The following is a 25,294-nucleotide window of genomic DNA, read 5'->3' on the forward strand; positions in this document are numbered from 1 at the left end:
TAAGCTATCATCAAATGGATTTTTAAATGACAGAAAATAAATGTTAATGTTGTTGTCACTCACTCATTCAATTCCAAAGCTTCGTGTGCTGCAGAAATTCGGGCTTGGGGGTTTCTCTCTCTCCAGGCTTTTTGCATTACTGTTCAATAAACCAAGCAGAAAAGGGGCATATCAGTCATTACAGCATTAACAAGGAAAATCTATTGCATTGTAACAACAAAATTTACTGTTCTCAGCCTGACTCACTCCACAACATTTCAAGGACCTCAGCAATCAGTCAAAAGACACATAACCAAATGCTGAGCCTTATTCTTTCACTTAATTCACCTGTTTTCCATGCGAAAGTCTGACTGAGAGATTGTGCCATCTGCGCTGTTACACGCAGAGTGGGTAAGCAGCTTTTTCTTCTTGGGGAGGTAGATTCCGTGGGGCACAAAAGAATACAAGGATAGTTGGGGCTCCTATTCCAGCTCCTTAATGTGCAGTTGCTTTAGGAGTATGTTAAATGGAGACAACATCCAGGCTAATTGAGATGACCTCATAATTAGCCCACGGTATTCAGAAAATAGGATTCATGTTTCTCCTGTGTCAAAAAAGCACAGTATATTCTCCTTTGTAATTATGTCCACAGAATATACTCCCCAACTGTCAGTATTTCTTCTGTCCTAAGAGACAAGGAAGATTTGTCTCTTCAGATCCAAATTCTGATTCTTAAAATAATTGTTGTACATTTTAAGCTGAACTGAAGTATGCATGTGGACTTAACAATAAAGGCTTAATACAACTAAAGCTGCTTATATGAAATTAGGTTCTAAATGTGGGGCTTTTTATGTTTTTTTTTTTTTTGTTTGTTTGTTTTTTTACAGAGCTTCTAACTACAGCAGGGAATAAAGCAAAGGACTCAGGTTTTACATAAGCTCTCCTCTGTCAGCATAGGCTAAATGGGGCCTGGATAATGTAATTCAGCTTACTACACTACAGCTGGAGGCAAATTAAGCTATATCTGTTTGGAACTGCTGCAAGAAATGGGAGGAAAACATAAATCCTTATTTACTCTTGTAAGAGGTACCTTGAACGACTCCAGAAAGAAAGTAGAACATAATAGTGACACAAATTTGAGAGTTTATACCTACATAGAGCCTTGTACAAATCTAGCATATAGAACAGCAACAGCTTTCCAGGCATGACCAAACTTTCATCTTCCTCAATCTGCCTGAGAGAGCCGATGTCTGGCTGTATTTTTCTTGCAGCAGTTCGAAGTAATCATTAACCTACTGGTAAAAATGGCTGTTCCCAAAGTCTCTTACTAGCATCAGCAGGCCGTAAATGATCCGTGTCACACGTGAAGAATGTCTGATGGTCTTGTGCTGAAAGATTCATATCGTAGTAAGTCAAAGGTTCTCTTCCTGTTACCCATGTATACCTGCAAGCATGCCAACAATGAGACATTTTGGTTAATGAAGTCACATTCAGCAAAACGTACAGGAAAGAAGAATCCTAGCTGTTAGACAGGCATCACCCGCTAAGGAGCCAAACTCCTAACCAACACACTGCGTTTCACTGCTCTGGGATGGAGCTACAGCAGTTGGACATAAGCTAGTGAGGATGGCGGGAGGTAATTACTGGCAGTTGGTAACACACCTATTCTAGCATTAATACCATACAAAATCTAGATGGAATTCATCAGGTTGTTTGCTGTAGCCAATTTGAACAGAATGACTGCCACGTATTAACGTGCCAGATAATACCGCACTCAGGTTTTCCAGTTTTTCTAATGCACCAAAAATTACAGAAATTACAGGTGCATGTGTAGGAATTTAATTTCCTTTTCCTTCAGAAACATTTTACAAATTATAGGAAAGCCTGGCATGATCAGAAGTGTCCACAATAGTTTTTCCATTGCTGAGATAGATGGAAATGTATGATCAAGGTCCTTAACCCAAGACCCAACCCTTGGCCTTTAACATCAGAGCACTTACCGATTATATTCAGCTCCTCTGAACAGATTTAAAGGATTTCGCCAGACTTTGCATTCTGTGATAAACAGAAACACACAACAATGTATTAAAACACGAGGTTTATCAGAAACATTGGTTACCTTCTAATGAGCCTTAACAATCCCATTTTATTTGCTATAGGTACAAATGGAAAAAATAAAGAGCATGAGAGATGCAGGCAACCTGATTGCTCTTTTCTTTTAAAGTAATAATTCCATTGTAAGTCAGTGTTAATAAATGATATCATTCCAGACAAATAACATCCAACAAAGCACCAGATGCCAGGTGAAAACAACACCGATCAGTGCTGGGACTCACATTTACCATAAGGCAGATCTGAAAAGGGCTCACACTGGGTTACTGCACTGAAAAACAGCAATTAACTCCATCCCCATGGACTTGTTATTCCTACAGAAGAACTTCACTGCCTACTTGATACTGTAAATCACTGAAAACCTCAGCTACAACTGCCAATTTTAATCCTTCCTTAGCTTATCCATGGCAACATCTGCTAACCTTACTTAAATTATAAGCACCTCAGGGTTGACAAAGTTGTCTGAAGTTGATTGGCAGAGAAAAGTCCATTGCAAAGCTTTGGCATTTCATCCATGTCTCTCAGGGAAAATAAATAAATAAATAAATTACAAATTCTTAATGCTACAGGAAGGGATTAAAAAAAGTCATTTAGAACAGAACTCCAAAAAAAAAAAAAATCATAAAATTGGCTTCTATAGCTTTTGAAAAGCTGAGGTCTTAATTACAGCTTCTGTTGCTTTAATTACGCACCAGATTTGTTTTCTTGATTTCAACGAAGACAATTCACTTCAGCAAAGCTAAGGCCAGAATGAACCCAGCATTTGCAATGAGGACTCAGAGGCTCATTGTGAAACCCCATGCTGCCTCACCATGTTAGTGGACGACCCCTCATCCACTGCTCTGCAAAATCCCATCAGGAGAATTGAACCTGCAGCACTTTGCTGGCTGCCTTCCACCACCAAATGTCAACCAGCACATTTTTCACTAAGAGGCTCTGTAACATCATTTCTAAACAAATCACTGCAGCAGTTTTCAGGAAGTATATTGAGTCAGCAGGATATGCACCCTGCTTCATACAACACTCATAAGTTATGTCAGGTCCACTGAAGTACAAAACAAAATGACAGGCGAAGCCTTCCTCTGCTTTCATGGACCTATCACTTCTGAGTATGAGGCTCGAGTGTCAAGGAGAGAAAGCATTTTACAGAAATTGTCTGCAATAATATAAAGCCACTTGCAGCTACACAAAATTAGTCAAGCAGCATAGGTAGCAGAACTTCAGCTTGGTCCCTGCACTGCATCAAACACTGACATGGGGAAGGGAATTTGTCTGGGAAGAATAAAAACATTGATTATGCGTCTGTGCCTCTCAGCCAACCACTCCAGGGTAACCAGTGTTGGAAAGCTCCATTGGTTTACTCAGCAGAAGCACTCAATCAGAATTCAGCTGTTCAGTTGTGCAGCCAGAGGGTATGGCTGTTTGACAAGCTTCAGTCTGACAGCCTTTCATAATACAACTTTCAACACACAGTAAATATTAAATTAATATCAGCCTCCTCAGGAGCAGAGCTACAGTTCAAAGGCTTGGCTTACTCTGCAACAAACAGTATTTGGCAACAGCTATTTGATCATCTTTCTCCCTCAGCTTATTCAGATGGAGGCAACAGGACTCTAATGGAGCACAGCTCAGCACTGTAGTGGAGGAGCTGGGGAACAAGAAGGGGAAGCTCAGAAGGTACATTACCACCTTCTGTCCTGGGTTTGGCACCTGTCTGGCTAGTTAGGCATGATGTGCTCTCTGCTGCTTTTCTCTTGGTATCTGCTGGTACTGTGGTTTTAGTACAACTGTTCTTCCAGTGTTCTGCAAGGCAAAGGTACCTACTATATCTACATGGGGAAACATGGTCAACCACATACAAAAGCCATCTTCACTCCGCTTGGCAGTGAAAGAAATATCCCCATGTGGATTCATGATGGGCTCAGAAGGCTACTTTATCTGTTCCATTACAACATTATTGCAGTAATCATCCATTACTGTTATTATGTATGCTCTCGTTTTGCATAAGCAATTCAGATTTACTGAATATTGCTCTTTGAGCCCCTTATTCAGTGGTCTGGTTTTGAGCATCCATATCTTTCTGAAGGCACAAACAGGAGGCTCTCGCAGACACGCTGCACAAAGAGGCTGTTTGAGGAATGTGTAGCACTGTGTGCCTGTGCACCGAAGGCAGAGCCATTCCCTGCCTGCTTCTTCATATCACAAAGTCGAGATGCTTGGCTGAGCCTCATTAGCTGAAATACTGCGCCTTCTGCTTTAAAACGCCCAGAGTTATTTCAGAGCTGCTGAAGCGTGACTGAAGGCGCTGATGAGTGCACACAGGTGTTTCCAAGCCATCCTATGCTTTCTGCCAGTTCACCCAAATCTAATATCCTGCACCACGCAGTGCTGCTATTCGTGGCCTCTCCTCAGATGGGAATGACAGCAGCTGACTTTGCGGTGCTGTACGGAGGCTTCCCTAAGTGGAAATACCCAGCGGAGTGCAAGGGGTTTTGAGGCCACCTGCTTAATTTAACTTGTGAGTTCAAAGCTAATTTCTGCTTGCTTGTTTTCACAAGGAACGCTGAAGTGAAAGCTGCCAGGTACAGACAGGAACAGCTCAGCTGCTTAACAACGCATCCTCCTTAACTGAATATCTTCTTTTTCCACACGCATTTCCCCATGTGTCAGTCCCGTGCCTTGCCCAGCGACACAGAAGGAGCAGAGGCAGAAGCGCCAAAGCCCCGCTGCCACAGCACAACGCGGCGCGGCCCGCCGAAGGGCGCTCACCTGACACGCTCTGCCTGCTGGAGTCCGCCTCGCCGTTGGCGGCGTTGGCCGCGCTGGGCGCGCTGTTGTCCACCCCGCCCAGCAGAGGGCGCAAGTGGCTCACCGAGACCTGCTCGATGAAGGACGTCCCGTACTTGCGGAAGTACCACCACTCGAAGATCTGCAACACACACACACACACGCACGTCAGCGCGCCGCTCGCGACCGCCGGCAAAGCCCGCCCCGCCCCGCCCCGCCCCGCCACACAGCCCGCGCCCTGCTGCTGGGTAGCGGGTCCGGCCGGGCGCTTCAGAAAAGGGGCCCGTGGACGTGAAAAACCTCAATAACAAATCCCAGGGAATGCAATCCTATATCTTTTAAAGCTTTGTGGTTTGGTTTGAGGTATTTTGTATTCCCGACCCGGGCTTAGCAAACTGGAAAAGAACGATTATTCGTGTAGCTCCGCCTGGAAAATCACAGCCTAAATAGATGTATCTGCTGCACTTTCACAGAGGTTTCACGTATTGGTAAGGAGTGCATCCTAAAGGGCTCTGCAGCTGCACCCCCACCCTCAGCCAGACGTCTGCGTACCTACAGAAGCACAACCAAACCAGACCTGAGGCTGCTGATTTTGGTTTGTGAAGGAGAAGGCGGAAGGGCTGTGTGAACAACCATAGGTCATTTGGGAAGCTAAACAGATGCTCACAGAGAAATCAGAACATAAACACATCCGGATCTTTGTGAACTCTGCGTTCCAGGCAATTCCACACAAGCCCCACAGCATGTATAGCTCCTACTCAGGTTTCACAGTGTGTTTGTCACCGTCCTTGTTCCCTAGGATAAACTCGGAGAGCACCATGGTGGGAATCTTGTGAGCCGGGGGCAGAACTGTTAGGAACTATCACTGTCCCTGCTTTGCCCTGGTACACTTCCCAGGCACCCATCTCTGCACTGCCTGCCTTCCTCCAGATGCTAGAGGTGGCAGCTGGGGAGGTGGTAAAGGTGAATCTTTGGTTCTAGCTGCTCTTGTGCCCTTACTAACACTGCCTAAAGGGTTTAGAATTCAGATGCAGCGAAGCATCAAAGAAAGACTGTGCCATAAGATACAGTAACAGCTCAGCTGCCAATACATGTTTTTGTTTTGTCTTTGGAAACTTTGAAGCTTGAACACAAGTCAAGCCACCCTTGTGCCTGTCCAAGGGCAGAAATCAAAGATTATAGTTCAGTACAGAGACACAGAACACCAAGTAAGAGAGTATCACTGTAACAAAGTCAGGGGCCGAAGTACAGCTGCCCAAGCAGCTATTCTCAACTATTCAGTTATAGACTGTATCAGCATAGCTTCATCCTTAAAGACCTGCCTTTTAAAAAAATAATAACCATAATGTACTAAATTCCTTTACATTATTAGTATTATTATTATTATTTCAATCCTAATCAGCTTTTACAGAAAAAGTCAGCAAAACCTGGAGAGAGTGCTTTTGACTCCATTTGCCCTGCAAAAATGTATACACGTTGGGAAACCGTCACACTGAATTTCAATGAAACTAGGATAAAAGCAGAAAGAATGAATATGTGAAGGTCACTGCTATGGTGCAGCTGAGTGACAGAAACTTGTCCATGTATCTGATGTAGTTGCAAGTTTCTCTCTAGACTTAAAAATATATTAATTATGCTTAAAAAAGGGAATTAAAGTAAATCTTTTCAAACACCTTTGAAAAATATTTGCATTGTTGAGTGAATCCAGAGCTTGGGAATGTCAACTAGATCTCAGTGCACACTGTCTCTCAGAAAATGAAGCCATAAATCATCATCACAATAAATCTTTGCTTGGAGTACTTTGTTCAGGGTATATGAGAGGATAATCTGCGATTTGGCATTGAAGTCAAAACAATAAATTGCACAGAATCTTTGCACCTTTCTTAGTGTCAGCTGTTTTGAAACCTGACTTCTACAAATCAAATTTGATTTCTAGCTATCCCATCCAGTTTGAAAGCCATGTGAATCCAACAAGCTTTTGACAGATCAGCAGATGAGAGATCATCTGGCATAATAATAGCTAACTACAAGGATTAATTATCCACGGAAAGAGATCTGGATCAGAGAGGAAACTGGGGAGAAAAACTGTTACTGCATTGCCTCTAAAAGCAAAGGTGACCCCATTTAGCAAAAGGTACTGGTGGTGGACTTAGATGACCGTCAAAGTCCCTTTCAACCCAAACTCTTCTGTGATTCCATGATACATTTCTCTCATATGCATACATTACATATACTTTCAAATCAGAACAGGGTCAGATATCTCTGGACCCTCAAAGGGTCTTTGAAGCCTTCACAAAGGCCAAGTTAGAACCCGGTTCTGAACATTTCCAGGTTTGTGTGCTTAGAAATACAAACCTAGAGTTCTTATTTTTTATTCTTGTAAAGATCATACCTAATGTAAGAGTGTTTGATCTTGGAAACCTGTAATCATTTCTAGAAGTGCATGGCTATGGAAAAACAGCTGGCAGTTAACAGAGATATTTGAGTAAAATAAGAATTGGCTGATCACTCACAAGTCCTCTTAATGCATTTCAGATACTTATTATAGACTTTTTTTTTTTTTGCCTTTGCTTCTCTATGCAAGTATTTCTTTTCCCCCATGCTACGAAAAAAACATTCTCTTTCATATCTCTGCTCTCACATGCAGGCAATCCAAGATTGTTTTATCTCCCTGTGTAACAACAAACATATTCTGCATCACTTGGCTTATCTGATCTTCCTGCCTCATTTTTCAGGCCAGATACTCCACCAGAAATGCATCAATTCACAAGGGATGGTTTCGATGGCTGTTCTCACTGGACTAAATAGCGATGCCTATCAGTGATATGAATTATGCTTTCCTGTTTATCATATCCAAGACAGAAGTCCTCTCTTACACAGCAAATACTCTCTGTAGTCCTCACCCACTGTGTGTATTGAGTCTTCAACCAAAACAGTAGGAAATTTCCTTGCAGGCAACTTCCACAGCTCAGAGTTCTCATTCAGACTTCTAATTAGGCATCTGGGTCTCTGAGGAGTAAGGGCTGGAATACTCTCGTAATCTGAGGGGCGGTAACAACCAATCTAATGGATCTAACTGAGGCTTACTCCCTCGAGGAACAGGATAATGATAGCAGAAGATTCAATGGTTAAGCCTCTCAGATAAATAAGATGGGAGAGCAGCACATGCTTGACTGGCTCAGTCATCCACGCCGCTTTTTAGCGCACTGCCCGGCCTGTGCCAACTCTCCCAGACAATGACTGGGCATGTTTTAGGGATATCACAGCCCAGGGGCTGTTTCCATTAGACAGTACAGAGAAGATCTCTGTTTTGGGAGGCAAGAGTGTTCATCCATATGGATGTGACTATACAATGCTCTTGAACAAAGAAAGCCCCTTGGCTGTTTATTTAAAATCTGTTTATGTAGCTGCTAGCGATAGCCAGTTGACAAACACACAGATCCTACAGTCCTACCCAGCCCGATTCTAAGAAAAAGTTTGCCTGTGACCATGCCCTTAGTGTCCTCAATGACAGTTTTGAAGGCAATGTAGCCCCATTCCTTCTGGAAGAAATTCATCAGTTGAGCATCTTCTTAGCCTCTGCTGCTGGTTCTGGGACTCCTTAAATCAAGGAGTAGATACATACATTGCCAACAACCAGCTTTTTCAAAATCCCTATTTACTTATATTTTACCTACCTCTGGAAATATATGGCCTATGTGTAATATTTCTCTCAGCACTGGGTAGGCCCCATTTACTTGTCTGCAGACGTAGGTACAGACTGCCTTCCTACATACTTTTCCTGTCTCATCTGCCACCTGGTAAACACTTCCAGTTTCTTAGGAACTCTCTCCTACAGATGAGTTTGCCCTCCCTGACCTATCAGCATCCACTGAGCAAGGCAGAATCTTAGAACAACTACCACGTGCCAGTTTGCAACTGCCAAAGACTGTCCTTGTACAACTGTCAGACTTTCAGGAATTGGTGGGAACTCCCAGAACTCAGTCACCTCTCTGCCTCTCTGCAGCAGACTATATAAGGGTAATAAAACAAGCAGAAGAACGTTTAATATCTTAAAAATAAAAAAAAAGGTTCTTTCTATGTTATTTAGGTCCAATTTGAGACATCTTCTACTAGCACCACTGCAACAGGGACTCATGCAGACTGTGCCTCCACTTGGGCTGCAGCAGACAGCCCAGCTGCTCAAGACTTGCCAGTATAGCCTCAGCACTCATGCTCTACCACTGTGTCGACTGCCTTGCTAATTCTTATCTGCCTGGTATTTGTTTAGTTTATTGCAGAATGTTTCTCACCGTGGAGCAGAAAACAGTTATTATTTATCCCTGAAGTAGAAAAACAAAACATTCTTGGTGGACATTCAAGACTGAGATTCATTGTTGCCTGTAATTTGTTACAACTGAGACTATCAGTGTGCAATGCGAGTGCCACCACTATTTTGCTACACAACTTCCACACTGGTGCTAACACATTACATTTGCAGCTTTCTTGGGAAACCTCAGTGACATGCAGAAACACAGTTCCAGCTTGCAGCATTTGCTGGAAACCAGTTGTGTTTCATGTTACCCTACCTGTGGAAAACCTCAGCCCTTCTTAAGACACCAGGGATAACACAGCTACATTGTATTCTGTGAGTCAGAACCATGTTTGTACTGAATCGAAAGTAACTGTGGTGGAATCAAGTTTCTAATACAATATTTTAACCGCAGCTTGGGACTTAATTTGATTTCTATTTTTAACGTCTAAAATAGCGCAGGGATGAATTAAATATATGCTAAGTTGTTCATTTTAAGCTATATGCTCTAAAGGCATCATTAAGGAAGACAGCCGAAATAGAAAAGACTTCCATATTGTTCCGTGCTATCCAGAAAAGACAAGAGGTCTGAAATTCTTGCATCATATCACTCTGCCTACAGTTAGGCCAGATTTTTACCTAAACAATGAAAACAAAGTAAGAGACAAAAATAAGACAGGAGAGGAGTGTTTTGCAAAGGAGTCACGTAGCAGGCAATTCCCCAAACTGAACTCTGTAGAGTCATTGTTTCATGATCCAAACATGGAATAGGAAAAGCATTCACTTTCCCATCAGTTACCAGACTTCTGAAATGATGGAATTTTCCATCATTTCATAACCTGCAGAGCTGTGATTTCTCCTTCTGATTAGGAATTGCAGCCAACCAATAATGGAAAGAAATCAGCCAGACCATATGGTGGAAAATTCCAAGGAATATTAGAACATCTCGTCTGACAGATACCCTAGCAATGTAGATTTGTGAAGAGAATGTTTATTTTACAAAAGGGTTTCATTTTATACTATCAGCAGGACTAAGAATCTTTAGAACTACAGATGCTGTGCTGTGTGACAGATAAGTGGGTGGTGGTACTGTGGGCAATTCAGTGTATTACAGGGCCGAGACTGTGAAGAAGTAATAAAGAAGCATAACTGGGCTAGTAACTAGCTAGCACTACCTCTCTAGCATCTACCCAGCTGTCCTTCCTGATGCCTGGGCTATTCAAGTTGCCGTTTCTTCTTTCCATGATCACCTCAGCTGAGTTCTGTTTCCAGCACTGAATTTACAGACCACACACTCCCCTCAGCACAGACACTGGTCCCTACAGTCTGGTTACTGGCTGTCACCCACCTGGCCTATTTACATACAGGATGGTGGCATATAAGCAGCAGACAAAAACTGACAGTAGCAGTGAAGCTCCACGAAAAAGGCTTTCAACACAGAACGGGCTTTCAGTTTTCTTTAAGTCTTTGTCTACACGTCCATCACTTCACTGCTCCTTTAACTTACTCATAAAGAACTTTGTCATGCACCACTTACTGAATTTTTCTGGCTAAGACTCACTCAGTTTCATCTTTTCTTGGAAGGCTTCTACAGATGCCCTTTTCCCCCTTCATCATATCATCACTCCATCCCACCTGCTTCTTGTGCTTTCCATCAAAGTATTGCACTTAGAAATTTCTTGCTCACAAGTCTCTTACTGAGTTCATGCTTCAGAAGTTGTCTTCACGACTACAGCACAAAGTGTAACTACATCTGTAATCACGCTATACACAGGAAATTTAGTTACAGAGAATTTAATCTCTCTGTAGGGTCTTACTCCTGTTTGATTCTTTATCTCCAGAGACACAGACTTTTCTTCTTGCTGACTTCTCCAGCTGTCTTCACTATCCAACAATAAGTACGGAATTGTGCCTGTGGAACCCATGTATTTCCCTCATTCCTCAGCATCTTGTTGGTGGCACCTGGCCTTTTGAATCCTTCTTCTTTCTGGGTGAGATTACTGAGATTACTGAATTTTACATTCAGTATCCTCTTGCTGCGCATTCGAGTAAGTGAATTGCACTGAACAGAATCCAAGTCTTACAGGTCTGGCTCCTGAGCCTCAGTGTTCATATTCTGAAAGAACTGATGTCTCCAGAGCTCTGTCCTGTGCTTTGGGGCTCAGTCCATACAATCATGATGAATGCCCAAGGTACGAACATTAAGTAATTGCCTTCTGCTGTGAGTAAGCCCCAGAGCAAGGCAGAGCAGCAGTGCACCTGAGGCTTTATACCTGAGATCACCTAAGTGATGAGTCTCGCTGGCATTTAGGAGTCAAGGATGGCATTTCTCTGTCTACATCTACAGTGAGTAAGGTGGAAGTAAGTGAGAATTCCTTTGAGGTCAGCAGATATACAGTGATGTTAACCAGCCCCTGGTGATGTTTCTCTTTTTCCATATACCATCAAGGTAACGACACACCTAAAACCAGCCTTCTGGTCTTACAATTAAGTGCCTACTTTGGTATGGGGAGTGAAGGTCTACAGCTTTCATCCAGCAGTTTTTAAAAGCACGCATTTGGTTTTAGATACGGGACCTGCTAAGGTTGATTGAACAAAGTAAAATAAAGCAAAGATGACACTCACTTCTGTCAGTTAAAAGGCAGCACTCAATATCAAAGCCCTATAGAAGCGTAATACCCCAAGTACACCTCAGGGATTGTTAAAATTACTTTTAATCTGTTTGTTTCTGTGAAAATATTGAGCAAAATCCAGAGCAAATGCTTTGTTTTGTACTCCCGTGCCATGATGGCATAATGATTTGCTCCATTACATCAATTGCATGCTGAAGTCCTCAGGTAGTATATTCTGGAGTTTTTTTAAGGGGTTTGAAAATACTCATTTGATCTTTAAACAAATCAGCAGACATACATTGAGAAAGATTCTAATAGTGAAGATCTGAAATAACCATCCCTTTGAATTTTGGCCCTAAAAGTAGCTTCATTGCTACCATTCTGTTAGCCTTCTAAAAGGAGCAGGCTGAACTGAGAGAGTTGATGCCTCTCCCATTCTTCTCATTATCACCACTCTTCTTATTTTTGTAGTACCTGTCAATGGAAAGACTCGATGTGTAAGCACTTGTTCTGATTTATTAGAGGGTTGTTTGTTAGTGGGACACAGTGTCCTTCAAGCTTTTTTTTTTTCTTCTAAGGCATACTGTGATGAAGCATTTTCTCTCCCCCTTTTTTTTTTCCCCACAGAAACATTAGTACAAAATTTATGCACTACAGAAATGTTAGATTAGAAAAAAAAATGGCACTCACAAAGTCTAAAATCCCATTCTGGCTAACAACATAAATTGATAAAGTAGTATAAATATATCCAGTACTTACCAAAATGAGTCCCGAGATTAATGAGGAAGTGCCTGTCAAGGCAACATAGAACTTGGGGGTTAACGTGTTCAAAAACATACTCACTGAAAAAGAAAAAGAGAGGAAAGCATGAGTACAAGAGCGGGACGTGCTCTCCTTTTGTGTCCCCTCCTCCTCCCAGCCATTTTCCAGCTTCAAGTAAGTAACGAGTTTACTTCTGACAAAAAGGTGAAAGGACATTGTGTTTCATCTGCCCAACATGGCAAAGCTGAACATTAGAATGCCACATGCCGACTTTTGTTTTCACAGCAGAGTCAATCAGAAGGCAGTGTGAAACAGTTGCACGCACAGATGGGTCTTTGCCATCCCAGTCAGCATTCCATTGCCACTGACTGCAGGATTCCCCACAGTACATGGAAGAGATCCATGCCAGGGTTGGTGTCAATGCGCCGCATTCAACCTTATTTCAATGCCCTGCATGATCCTGCTGAAACCACCGACACAGATTTTTTAAAACCTCTTACTTTTCATTGCCTCCATTTGCTTTCATTATCATGCTTATAAAATAAGAGAGAACAGCATCTCCCTAACTCATTCCTCTGTATTAATGTTTGTGAACCGCTCAGATAGTACAGCAGTAGCGAATAAATGCATAAAACAGGTTAGGAAAAGACCTAACAGATCTTCCCATATGATTATGAAAAAGACCACCAGCAGCACCACCACAACTAACAAACAAAAACAACCAACAAACCAACCAACCAACCCAGGATAACTATACAGATTATATGAACTCCAGGGCAGAAGCAAAGCCCAACGAGCTGCATTTGTATGCATTTCTGGAAATTCATTTTAGTCTTTTTAGTCATTTTGGAAGCTGCTGAGAGCATCATCAGGTAGTCTTGCTCAGCCCCTCGTGGAAAATCCCGGTGGGTTTAAGAGAATAACATAATCTTTTATTAGTTTTAGGATACTCTCGCGGAAGCTGCTAGAGAGCATTAGAGTTCTTTTGCTAAATCCCACATGTATTAAGGAAACCTTTCAACTACCCATTACTTCATCACTTCCATCTTCTATGAATGGAAGTGCTGTCCATTACACTACACAGGAGGTTAGAGCATCATCTGTGAAAAACCTCACTGAGTCTCACCCTTAACCAATCCTGAAGTACTTCTCATACATTCATCCGTGTACATTCATATACACGTATTTGTACATACATGCATGTGTGTGCAGGCAAAATACCCTCGCAATCTGCGTCTGTGACCAAGGAGAGAACCAACAACAGTAAGCAGGTAAATTTAAAGGCCTGGAGCAGATTATTGAGCAGGCATTTAAGAAAGCCGATGACAGAGGTGGATACGTAGGCGGGAGGCCCCCAGCTCACTCTGTTCCCTTCAGAAACGACACTTGCTGAAATTACTGAATACGGAGCCAAAAAACAAAGAGAAGACAGCAACAGCATGATACCAATCATCAAACGTGCAATTAGTTTTCCATGGCCAGTAAAACAGAAAATTGTTTTCTAGAAATGCGCCACTAGAAGTGATTGAAACCCTGCGAATCAGCTGCGTTGCCTGATTTCAGCTAGTTACTGTTGTGGGGTTTTTTTTCTTCTTCCTTGAAGATGCCATGAATTATTAAAACGTATCATTTTGTGCTTCAGTGGAATAGCACTAAGCACACAGCAAAGGTCTGCTCTGTGGGTTTTAATTCCACCTAACATTTTCTTTCACAGATGAGAAGGGCGCTACATCGTTGGCTGGAGTAAATCTGCACAACATTCCCAATCTCAACACGCGCTGTGGAGCTACACCAATTTATAGCAGCTCTGGCTCAACAGCTGGGATTTTCCCACATCTCATTTCTTTTTTTCCTGTTCCCACTTATTATTATTTTTTTTTAAGGTCTAATACAAATTGGCTTTGAAATAGCAGTCCCTGCTTATCCCAGTCCCAGCATCCATAAAGAAAGAGGAGGAAGAGAAACACCAAAATAGCTTCAGCTTCTACAAATGACCCACGAGTCCTTTAGAAGAAACATTCCTCATTCTGGAATGCAAATGTAAAGCGGAGACATAGCCAAACAGAGTCCCCGGGGATATTTCAGACTGCCAGTGAAATTGTTTCCTCTGCTTAAGTCAGGCTATTCCCAGGAGACAGTGCCCCGTGAGCAGTACGGCTGTGCATACCCTGCAGTGCCTGCAGTAAGGCAGAGAGCCGAGCAGCAGGAGTCCTTACAGAGGGGCTTTCACTTCTGTTCCTATGCCATAGGCTCACGGAATGCTGGAATTTTTCCAATTAAACTGGAAAGAACAGCCTGGAAGAAATCTGATTTCCAAGTATATTAAATACAAAAACCTAAAAAATATACCAAAGCTGTGAATCCACCTAAGCCTGCTACATTACAGGAGATTCCACAAGGGTAACACTGAATACGGATGGTAGGGTATTTCCTTTAAGTTTCTATCTCCAGTTTCACTAAGAAATATTGCAAAGAGAACAAAATAGCTTAAGCAGTGCCAACATACTCACTCGTCATTACCAACTGCCATCAATAAACATCACTTTGGGAAATGCATCCACATTTGGAAAAGCCTTCCCCACAAATCAAACTCCAAGCTGCCCATCAGTAGAGCGAAGTGAGTAGAATGCTGTTAGCTTCTGTCTGTCACCGCATCTGCTGCAAGCAATTTATACTGATTTAAAGACAAACAATCAGACCTGAATGGAGATAGGATTTTATTTATCTTTTGCTTGCACTGGTACTGCTGCTTTACTTTGCTTACTGCACAGGGACAGCCGTTCACACTGCTGCAGTTGCTCCCTTTTAGAGCTTAATTCTGGGAGCCGGCAAGGTGAGCAGCTGCAAACTGGATGCTCTCAGACCGCACACACCAGACTCCCTGCTCACCAGACCAGCTCTGTTGATTTACTACAGTTACATGCAATTGCAAGAGCTTCCTATCCTCCCTGTATCTCTAATCCTTTTGCTGTTCTTCTTCCCACTGATTAATAAAAGAATCCTCTGTTCCGTTACGGAAACTATCAACTTCTGCCAATTATTAACCACCTTCCCCATTCCTCTGTCTCTGTAAATATTATTAACCAAAGCAAACACTTTCTAATATGAAACACATTTCCAAAACAGTAAAACTAAGCACTGGAGGATTTGTGGTCAGACTTTTTTTATGCTGAAGTCAGTGAGAATCCAGTCATCATTTCAGTGGAAATACATCAAGTTCCAGTTATTGTAACGTTAATCCCCAAAGCAAAAACCAATTCATTCCTGAGGTTATCTTATTTGCATCTTTATTAAAAAAAAAAAAAAGAGTACTTTTTCATATACAGTATTCTGACACTGAAGAAAAAGTCACTATCTGTGTTAGCTACCTAATTTCTACATCCCTTCGGGCACTTACATTGGACCCAGACTTCCTTCAGTGTGTTGCCGTAAACTAAAGACACCATCAGATAATGCTAAATGTCCACCTATCTACATGTGCATAGCAGGTTTTTTTTCTCTCTATTTCCCCGTAATGTAATAGCAGGGATGGAGAGCCTGAGAATTTTCTGAGAAAGGAGAGCTGAAAGGATGAGTGCAGAACAACGGAGCCAAGGAGAGCACCACTGAGAGGTGGCATTGATTGTCTTTCCTTTGGAATTGGTAACACGCCAGCCTATGCCCTATTATTTGTGTCCACAAAGGGAAGATGGCACACTTACTCAGCTTGGATTATGAGCTCTCATCTGCAACTTGGTAGCACTTAAAAACGCGTCTAATTAATATCTAGAAAGAAAAACTTGCCTCTATTTAACAAACACCTGATGTGCCTTCACCGCCAACTCATTTGAAACTATGGTTAAATCCCAATTATTTCCATGGGCTTTTGATGACGACTGATTTATTTTAGGTGTGTTAGTGGAGTTGATGGAATACAGTAGAGCCTGTGTTTCTGTAAAGTAAACCAGCATGACCTATAAACGCTGTCTAAACAAACCAAGCATGTCTGCTCATGAGAGGCTCCTGGCCCTAAAAATAAGCCCCCTGCCTTTCTTCCCATCTCTTTATTGCTTTCATTTTAATCATGCTTGACTCATTCAGAATAAGGCATTGTTTACATTTGCAGAGTTGCCTGCATGACGCTGACAAATCATTGCATCCTACTGTATAACATCTCGGGAAGGATGATTATGTGATCTTTAGCCATGCACGCTCACGCAGATGAATTCAGACCCGACTCAATTGCTGGCAGGCAGGCTAATAAAGCACTCAAGCCGCAGGCTGTTGAGGCTGATAAAAGAGGAGACTGAAATGTTCTTAAAGCTGATGCCATCTCATTCCTGTTATATTTGGTATTCATTCGTTGCCTGTTCTCGTGATTCTTGCTGAACACGGGGATAAATAGGAAAGGAAGATCCAAGTATCTTTCAAGCAACAAAATCCTCAAACGACGTAAAATGTACCGCTCCAGGTGATGAAGCACTACGCTGCTTTACAGAGTTCTTCAAGGACTTCAGGGTTTCAGATTTCAAGCATTTGAGGAGCCACTGCAGGAGGGAAATACCCGGTTTAAACGAGCTGAATTATCATCGTGGTACTGTATCAGCTCATTACATTTAAAGAGCTTCAGGGGTGGGAGCACTGCAAACTACCGGCTACTCCCATGAGGATAAGAAATGGCAGTGCTGTTACCTACTTCTGCATGTGAGAGCAGCTCGTTTGCCCTGAAGGGTGCTAATAAGCAATTAATAGCAGTGTTACAACTAATCATACACACAAACAGCCGAAGCAAAGAAAGGACTGCATCATTTATTGCACTTCTAAGAGGAAAAATCATCCCCTAGCCAGAATGTTATCTTCTAAAAGGGTTTAATAGCCACCAGTAACTTAGAAGAAATAAGAAGATGCACTGTAGACTCAGAATTAAAGATCAAGCAGAAAGAAAATCCAAACATACTGAAATATGCATGAAATCACAGCTCTTTTTGTGCCGGTATCTCCATGCTCTGGTGAGACACAGTTTCTCAGTACAGTAGCAACTTTTATGAGCATGAATAGTCGGGAAAAACAGAGAAGCTTACAGTCACAGAGCCCTTCTTGTGCACTGCTGGTCCTTACGTCATCATGGCCACAATTTCCATGCCACTGAGAAATTTCACTGTCTCCATCCTCCACAGAATTTGCTTAGTATGCAAAGCAATGAGAATTGCTCACACCGGTGCCAGGAGCCCAACCCCTGCAGAAGGATGACAAGCTAAGAAGATCCTGTTGTTGAGGGCGTGGGGCACCTCAGCCCAGCCTCTTTTCACTACAACAATCCCTTCCAGCTGCCATTCCCAATGGCCAACTTATTGCACAGTGGCCTCGCGTGGATTAATGGAGTCCCCAGTCCAGAGTTGTCACGGCAGAGCAGAACTGATCTACCCAACTGTTAGTAAAGACGGTGACATACAGTTCAACAAACTTATTTTAATGCATGTATAAAATCCCCCTCTCTGAGTAGGAAACACTGCATGCTCCCGACTCTAACCCAACTATTTATACATAACCTTTTTGAAGGCTCAAGTTGAATCTCAGAAGAATTTCAGCAATATGGGAAACCATGCTAAGGTCACACTGAATTATGCATTCCATACTGTGATGGCCTCCAGCTCAACACAGCTCCAAACCGCATCAGATTTAAAGTTAGCATGGGATACTGCCTTAGGAACAGAATTACAAACACAACCCCAAACCCAAAACCACAGACAAGAAAACCAAAACAAAACCTTTACCATTTACGAGGGTTTTCCCTGGGAAGCTACCAAGATTGTATTTTTTTTTTCACTTCTTCAGACTTCCTGAAGAAAACGAACACTCAGAAGTTTAACAATCTGGTGAACTGAGTGCCATTTTCACCTGAGCTGTCATAACTTCCATGTAGCTTCCTTCTCTAAGGCCTTTTGTGGCTCTCTGTTTTCAAACCTTGACAACTTTTGACACTCACAAATAGACACGCGGCCATTCCAGGCAGGAACAATCTGTGCCTCTGTGCTGTGCACGAGGAAATCCAGATGCCCACTCACTTTGTCCAACCACCTACCCTTGCCCTACAGACATGAGGCTGCACAGGAGTCACATTCAGACATCTGGAGCCTCATCTCACGGCCAGTGATCTATTGCTCTGGGAATGCTGGATCACAGCCCAGGTGAGAATAAATGGTGCGGTGCCAAAAGGTACCCATTACTTCAGATAACTAATGGACTCTGACTAGCGTGTAGAATGAAGGATAAAAGAGACAAGAATAGCAAAAGCCAAAAATGCACATGAGAAATTACAGATGTAACACGAGTGTAAACAAAAGCTATTTCTGCTTTAGCAAAGATGGTTTGTGATCAGAAGTATCTTTCATTGGAGAGAAACAATACTGTCAACGCTAACAGCTTCGGTCATTTTGGGAAGCAATACTGTCAACAAGTTGTTCCACAGTATTAAATACACCCAGAGCCTTGTCACAAGCTTGCTGTCACCATTCACGTGACAGCAATTCTTCCCAGAATCTCCTACTCCATGGAGGAGCGGCAGCAATTGCTGAGCGGCCACAGCCCAGACCCCAGCACATCACAGCACAGCAGTGCAACAGGGTGCATCGCTGTTTCACCAGCTGCTAATAACAGCTGTTGTGCTTTCCCCCACGCTATGCACATATACGGGACCCAATATACCAACTCCCAAAAAACCATTATCTGGTATGAATTTAAATACTACAATCAACGTAGGGTAGGTAGACTCCATCACAGTATTTTGCTATTCCATTTGTCTAAGACCACGACCTTCCTACTTTTGGGAAGAATAAATTACAGAGAAAAAAAGATCAACTTTCCTCCCCATAAGCAGCCACTATCATGCAAAGTAGCTGCTACATTTGCCTTCCCTGCCAAAGGATGGGGGACATTTCCTCCTGCATTCACAGTGCAGTGGTGACATGAGGTAATTACACAGCTCCTGTTAATTGTAGAGCAGGGTGACTGAATACCAAGATCTGCTAATTATTGGCAGCAAAGAACTCTGTTTAAAAAAACTGCCACTACCAATAAACCCCAGCATTTACATTTAAATAAAAGAAAAATGAGGGAGAAAACACTTCCTGGGACCTTACAGCCCTCATCTGCCAGGGATTAAACTGTGCCGTGCATTTCTTTATGGCCAGCACAGTGCCCTGCTGCTAAAAGCAGGCTCCTGCTACTAATAATGCAGGAATGAGAGGGAAGAACTGGGCCAATTAAAAATGAAACACGAAGGATATATTGTGTAAAAGTGATACTGTGCATATTGTGTAAGATGTGATATTTGGATTTTTAGAGATGTGTATGTGTAGCATCTGGCTGTTCCTTGGTTCTTACCTCAGTTCTCTTGCAACATTTTCAACCTTAATTCTTCTAAAATTAGTTTGCTCGTCAGCTGACCTGAAACACCGCCAACATCTCTCCTGCAGATTTTAACATTTCAAGGAGCACAAGAGTCCTGGTCCTAATTGCTATGTAAGTGACGTACTGCGCGTGCTCTCAGATTTGTGAAGGGGTATCTCCTTCACCACGCGACGCTACGCGGTGCCTTCGCCGGCACTGCACACCTCCACGGGCAGCTCGTGGTGCTTCACCCCAACCACAAAGAATTCAAACAAATTCACACTGTACTTGAAAACTTCTCTAGATATGAACTACCACTGGTATAGCAGAACTGATACGGCTGTATTCAGTTTTTGTTCGTGAAGTCAGACCTATCTGTTAACCTTAACTGTCGCTTCTTCTGAGGCATTACACAGATCTATGTGCTTTAGCCTTTCAAAGCTGTATTAAAACAAAAGCCAATTACTAAACCTCATTAACTGGAGTCATTTAAGACAATTAATGGATTAGCAGAGTACTCTCACAGCCTAAGTTTTGTCCTCTCCTGTAGCAAAGCCCACCGAAGAACCAGCTGCATTGGCTCTTTGCTTTTGGTTAATTAGCTGCCTAACAACACCCTTAACTAAAAGTTTGCCACACTGATTAATTTAAATGCTGTAGATAACAAAGGCTAATCCACTCTAGAGAGACAAACCATGCCAAGAGTTTTCACAACCAGCTACTGGCCTTCCACAAAAGCCAAAATAACCCCTGGCTTCCTATTATCCAGGGACTCTATGAGTAGGTGTTCCCATGCTAAAAGAAGAAGAGGCACGTGAACAGAACACCCTCTGCCGCCCTGCAGCCTCCTTCTGTGCGAGGAAGGATTTTATATGAGCACTAACCCTACAGATATGGCAGTGTACATAGAATCACTGAATCAAAGAATCATAGAATGGCCTGGGTTGGAAAGGACCACAATGATCATGTAGTTTCAACCCCCTGCTATGTGCAGGGTCACCAACCACCAGACCAGGCTGCCCAGAGCCACATCCAGCCTGGCCTTGGATGCCTCCAGGGATGGGGCATCCACAACCTCCTTGGGCAATCTGTTCCAGTGCATCACCACCCTCTGTGTGAAAAACTTCTTCCTAATATCCAACCTAAACCTCCTCTGTCCCAGTTTAAAACCATTCCCCCTTGTCCTGACTTCTGCATTGCATTCATAAGCACACAAAGATGAGAATCATCACCTTTGGTGCATTAAAACATTATCTCAGAAAGGAAAAAAAATCAGAAAGTATGGCTGAAATGTGCATCTTGACTGAAATTCTGACTATCTTTCAGACACTTTCTTTCACTGTTTGTTTGTTTTAAATGCTGGAGAAATGTTCCGTTCCTGACATTTCTATCCTAACCTTGACAGCTTCCGTATATAGCACATCTATTTTAAGAGTCTCTAAGATGCCGATCTCTTTGCATACAAGAAGTAGCAAGGTGCTACTTGGAACAGAGGTAACTGGAAAACAGTTTTGTAATTAGAGGCAATCTCATTGAAATTCCCCAGAGATCCACAACAGTGAATGTCATTATCTTGTCATTGAAAACTCATCTTTGCTTCCTACTTACAAAATCAATAGGGCGTTCACGCCATTTGTCTCTAACCTACCTATTTTAAATTTCCACATGCAGCAGGGATTTGTTTCCAATAATTGATGGTATGGGTAATGTAGCACAAAAAGAAGGGAAAAATGAATTTTCTAGCAAGTGTGATTCATTATGCTTATGTATCTAATAATCAATTTTCCCTTTCACAGCACTCTTCAAGCTGAGTGACTCACACAATACTTGTACCAAATGGAAGAGAAGACAAGTAGACAATTTGGAGCTCTCTGCCTCACTTGTGGGGATTTTGACAAAAAGCACAGCACCAAGTTTGACAAGAGCAGTACCACTTCCATTGTCTGACAGTCTCTCGGGACACCCAAAACGTGTTAAAATGTAAAAGGCTCTACGGCAACTCTGCAGATAAAACTGAAATCTGCATTCAGGTCCCAGCTGATGCAGAGACCAACTTTCGTGGTGAATTTTACGTAATAAAGATTTTCGACAGAATGAGCTCCAGAGAAGCAACTTCCAGCCAAAACCACAGGAAATGGATGGTGAGGGCTCACATGGGCCGCAGGGAGGCAGGGTGCTAAGTTAGACCTTTGAAACGTTATCAGCTGGCGGCCAGGAGATCCTCTGTCCCTGCAGACAGCAAGTCTTTCTCAAATGCTGCTTCCTCCAGAGGTCAGGGACACCAGTCAGAACTGGTTTGGCCATGGTTTTAAAGCTTGCTTCATTTTCCGAGAGGCAAACAAAACAGTGCTTAGACTATGTCATTAGCATGAACAATAAAGATGTGACTTGATTTAGGCTTTGATGAAATCCCAGGAGTAAAGGCAGCTCAATACACCCACAGTTTTTCTTACTGAATATCTGATGGTTTTAATTCCAGCAAGGAGCTGTGGATGACTTGGCTAAAAATAACTGTCACATTGCATTCTATACAATAGCATCTTCTTTTCCTTTCTTCTCGTTCAAAGCACGGGATCTGCTCAGAAGTGGGCCTCTTCCCACATACAGAGGGGACACGGCAGGAGCAGGGCTGCTCAAGCACCCTGCAGGCACTGGGCGTGCATCAGTAGTCCAACTGCTCAGAACCACCCCACGAGCACAGCGATCCCAGCCCTCGGGGGCACCCACAGCTTCTTCCTCCCGTTTCTTCTCCTGTTACGTTGGTGTGGAGACAGAAGTGAAAAACGCAAGACTGAATTAGCTCAACAAGGTGTATCTGATAAATGGGATGCTTGCACGAGAAATAAAACCAGCACGGGGCTTTCTATAAGCTGCGTTCTCAGCTCTGCAGCAGTCCCAGTCAGATGCTGCACTGGCTCTAAATTGCAAATTCAAAGCCTATGCGAAACATTCAGCAGTGTCTGGAAGCTCCCACATTTAGCTGCAGCCTGCAACCTGTGAAAACAAATTCGCCTATCTGAGTTCCCCAGCAGATATCAAGCAGGTGAAGAGCGCATCCTCACATATTTTAGTAAATAACTCTATGGAAATATTTGGCACATCACGCCACATCAAACTGCAGGTAACAGTAGATGCCACAATGCAGAAAGCAGATGAAGCAAAAAGAAGTATTTCTATTTGTGCTTAGCAGGCTACGTCTCTGTTTAGATGCTGAGCCGAAGGGAGATCACGCCTGCAGCATGGCTGGCCAGCAGTGCTACCTTTCGCTTCCACAGCTGTGCACACTGGGTCTCACAGTGCAGGTCAGGAGTTCCCCCTTGGCTCTGACATAAGCTACGGGAACTCCAAGTTCCTCAAAAAGCAGGCCAAGATAGCTCAAATCAAACGCCTGCAACCAGAGAATGGTTTTGGTCGGGCAGGCAGTGAGTGAGTCACAGAGGTGAGAGCCGCTGCAGGAGCTCAGCCTGGGGCCTGAGCACAGAGCGAGAGCCCACCGCCTGCCCCCACCTCCGAGCAGGGCTGAAGGCTGTGTAACCTGTGACCGATGCGCTCAGTGACCCGAGAAGGCCACGCACCAAAAACAGGCAGTCAAAAATGGCTCGGTTTCGTTACAACCCCTTTGCTCCTCTTCTGTCCATATTAGTTCATGCAAGACTAGTAACCATGGCCACGTTAATCCTCAGACGCAGGTGGTTAATTATGATAATCACTGCATTGGGATTTTTCCCAGCTCTTCTTTAATTTAATATACTAAGATCAGCTTTGAACAATTGTCTTTGAAGATAAAACTTGCAATGTTTCTTCCTAATGCAGCAGTAAAAGTTTCTGGAGCTCTCATTTTCTTGGAGTGGGGAGACTCCAGCAAAAAGATTCAGCAGCCGGGGGACATCCACTCCCAGATTTTCTCTACATGCATGGCTGGGAACCATTTCCATCTGGCATGGGAGAGCGGGCAATAGGAAAGTGGTCTCTGAGCGTGCAGATCTTGCAACTGATTCCCCTCTGAATGCACACATCCGAATGAGCAATGGCTTCACCAGAAAAATCCGGAAGAAAGCATTGAGAACGGCAGAACACCAAAATCAATACAGTAATACATCCAAAGTAATGTATCCTACAGAACACTCAAAGAGGGAACAAAAATTATTGTGGGAGACTCCTTAACTTAATGCTTTCCAAGATGCCACTTGGCACAAAAATAGAGAGAGTGGGGACTTGCTAAGCATGTTTAAGTGCTTGGAGTTGTGGCATTTAAATAACTAACAAACAAAACCCTTATGGCTCATTGTTCAAAGCACAAAATACCACCAAGGGAAGGACCACTGACCTTCTGGCTGGAAGCGCCCGTTAGAGAGATGAACATAGGAATATGTGATAACAAAACAAGACAGAATTTGCAACAAAGTTTAGGTTCTGCTTCCAGATTCACAACTGACTTGTTCGTGAATCTCCGAATGCAGTGTTTTGGGACTGGGTTTCCACCCATGTGCCTTGGGAAGGGACCTCAGCAGCATTTTGTGTGCAGAATCACAAGTTCCCTTTGTACTCCCTGTTGCTTGCATAGAGTAGCTTCCTAAAACACCGGTAAAGTAAATAGCTCAGACCTTCTCCAAACCAAGAAGGAGTTACAGAAAACAGATGATTACATGCAAAGAAAGGTATTTCATTTACTGCTTTCCAGCAGAGCTGATCCTGGTCCACCCTGTCTCAGCACAGCACGGTAGTCAGCGCTGCGGTGGTCAATGAGGCAGACGTGCCAGCTAGCATTATATACAGGGGATGGACGATGAAATAAAGCACCAGGGAGGTGAATAAAACAAAAAACTAACACAGCTTCGCAGCCTTAAAAACTCCCTTGAGCAGAAAAAGTGAATGCTACAGATAACCTATTATGTTGGGGTTGGATCTCCCCATATATGGTTACCGTCTATTCTCTTTATTACTTTTTTAAAAGGAAAATAGTTCATCTTAAGTTCCAACCACATTTTCAAGGGATGGGTCCTTGAAGAGCTCTTTCTTTATGTTACGCAATCAATATTTTACTGAATACTGAAGAGTTACCACTGAGCAAAGATTCCATTTGAAACTTAGAAAACAAGAAACGTCATCAGCCCAGGAAGGCAGGGAAATCCATCTGTGCATGTTAAGACATTGCTGCCTGAAGGAAAAAGCTAGGGGAGCCCAGAGGAAAGGCAGCAATGCCTGAACACAGCTCAGCAAAGCCACACACTGAGGTAGTGCTGGCAGCAGAAGCCAAAGGTGGGAGATGCCAATAGGTCCGCAAGCCCGAGACGGCAACAAGAGATGCTACATTTTACAGCTGTATTACAAATGTATTTTGCTGATACGCAGTGGGGAAAGATTTGTTGATTTCTGCATGAAG

The 25,294-nt window shown here is 43.0% G+C and overlaps 1 protein-coding gene across 10 annotated transcripts in view; it reads right to left on the bottom strand.

The window, feature by feature from the left end:
• Positions 1-25,294, bottom strand: part of ST7 (suppression of tumorigenicity 7) — a 137,590-nt gene that overhangs the window by 46,012 nt on the left and 66,284 nt on the right. For 9 of the 10 annotated variants that reach the window (XR_006938465.1, NM_001105672.2, NM_001397449.1 and 6 more), the window contains 5 exons: positions 12,541-12,623; positions 4,861-5,020; positions 1,980-2,034; positions 1,308-1,423; positions 64-139 (listed from right to left, as the gene is read on the bottom strand). Coding sequence is in view for 9 of the 10 variants with exons in the window: in NM_001105672.2 (NP_001099142.2) it covers positions 64-139; positions 1,308-1,423; positions 1,980-2,034; positions 4,861-5,020; positions 12,541-12,623 (490 nt within the window). In the remaining variant the exon portion in view is untranslated. Of the gene's footprint in view, positions 1-63; positions 140-1,307; positions 1,424-1,979; positions 2,035-4,860; positions 5,021-12,540; positions 12,624-15,053; positions 15,076-25,294 lie in introns of those variants that run through there. The other variant, XM_025147642.2, reaches the window with a different exon arrangement.

The sequence above is a fragment of the Gallus gallus genome, chromosome 1 (genome assembly GCF_016699485.2).
Source record: "Gallus gallus isolate bGalGal1 chromosome 1, bGalGal1.mat.broiler.GRCg7b, whole genome shotgun sequence".
NCBI lineage: Eukaryota > Metazoa > Chordata > Aves > Galliformes > Phasianidae > Gallus > Gallus gallus.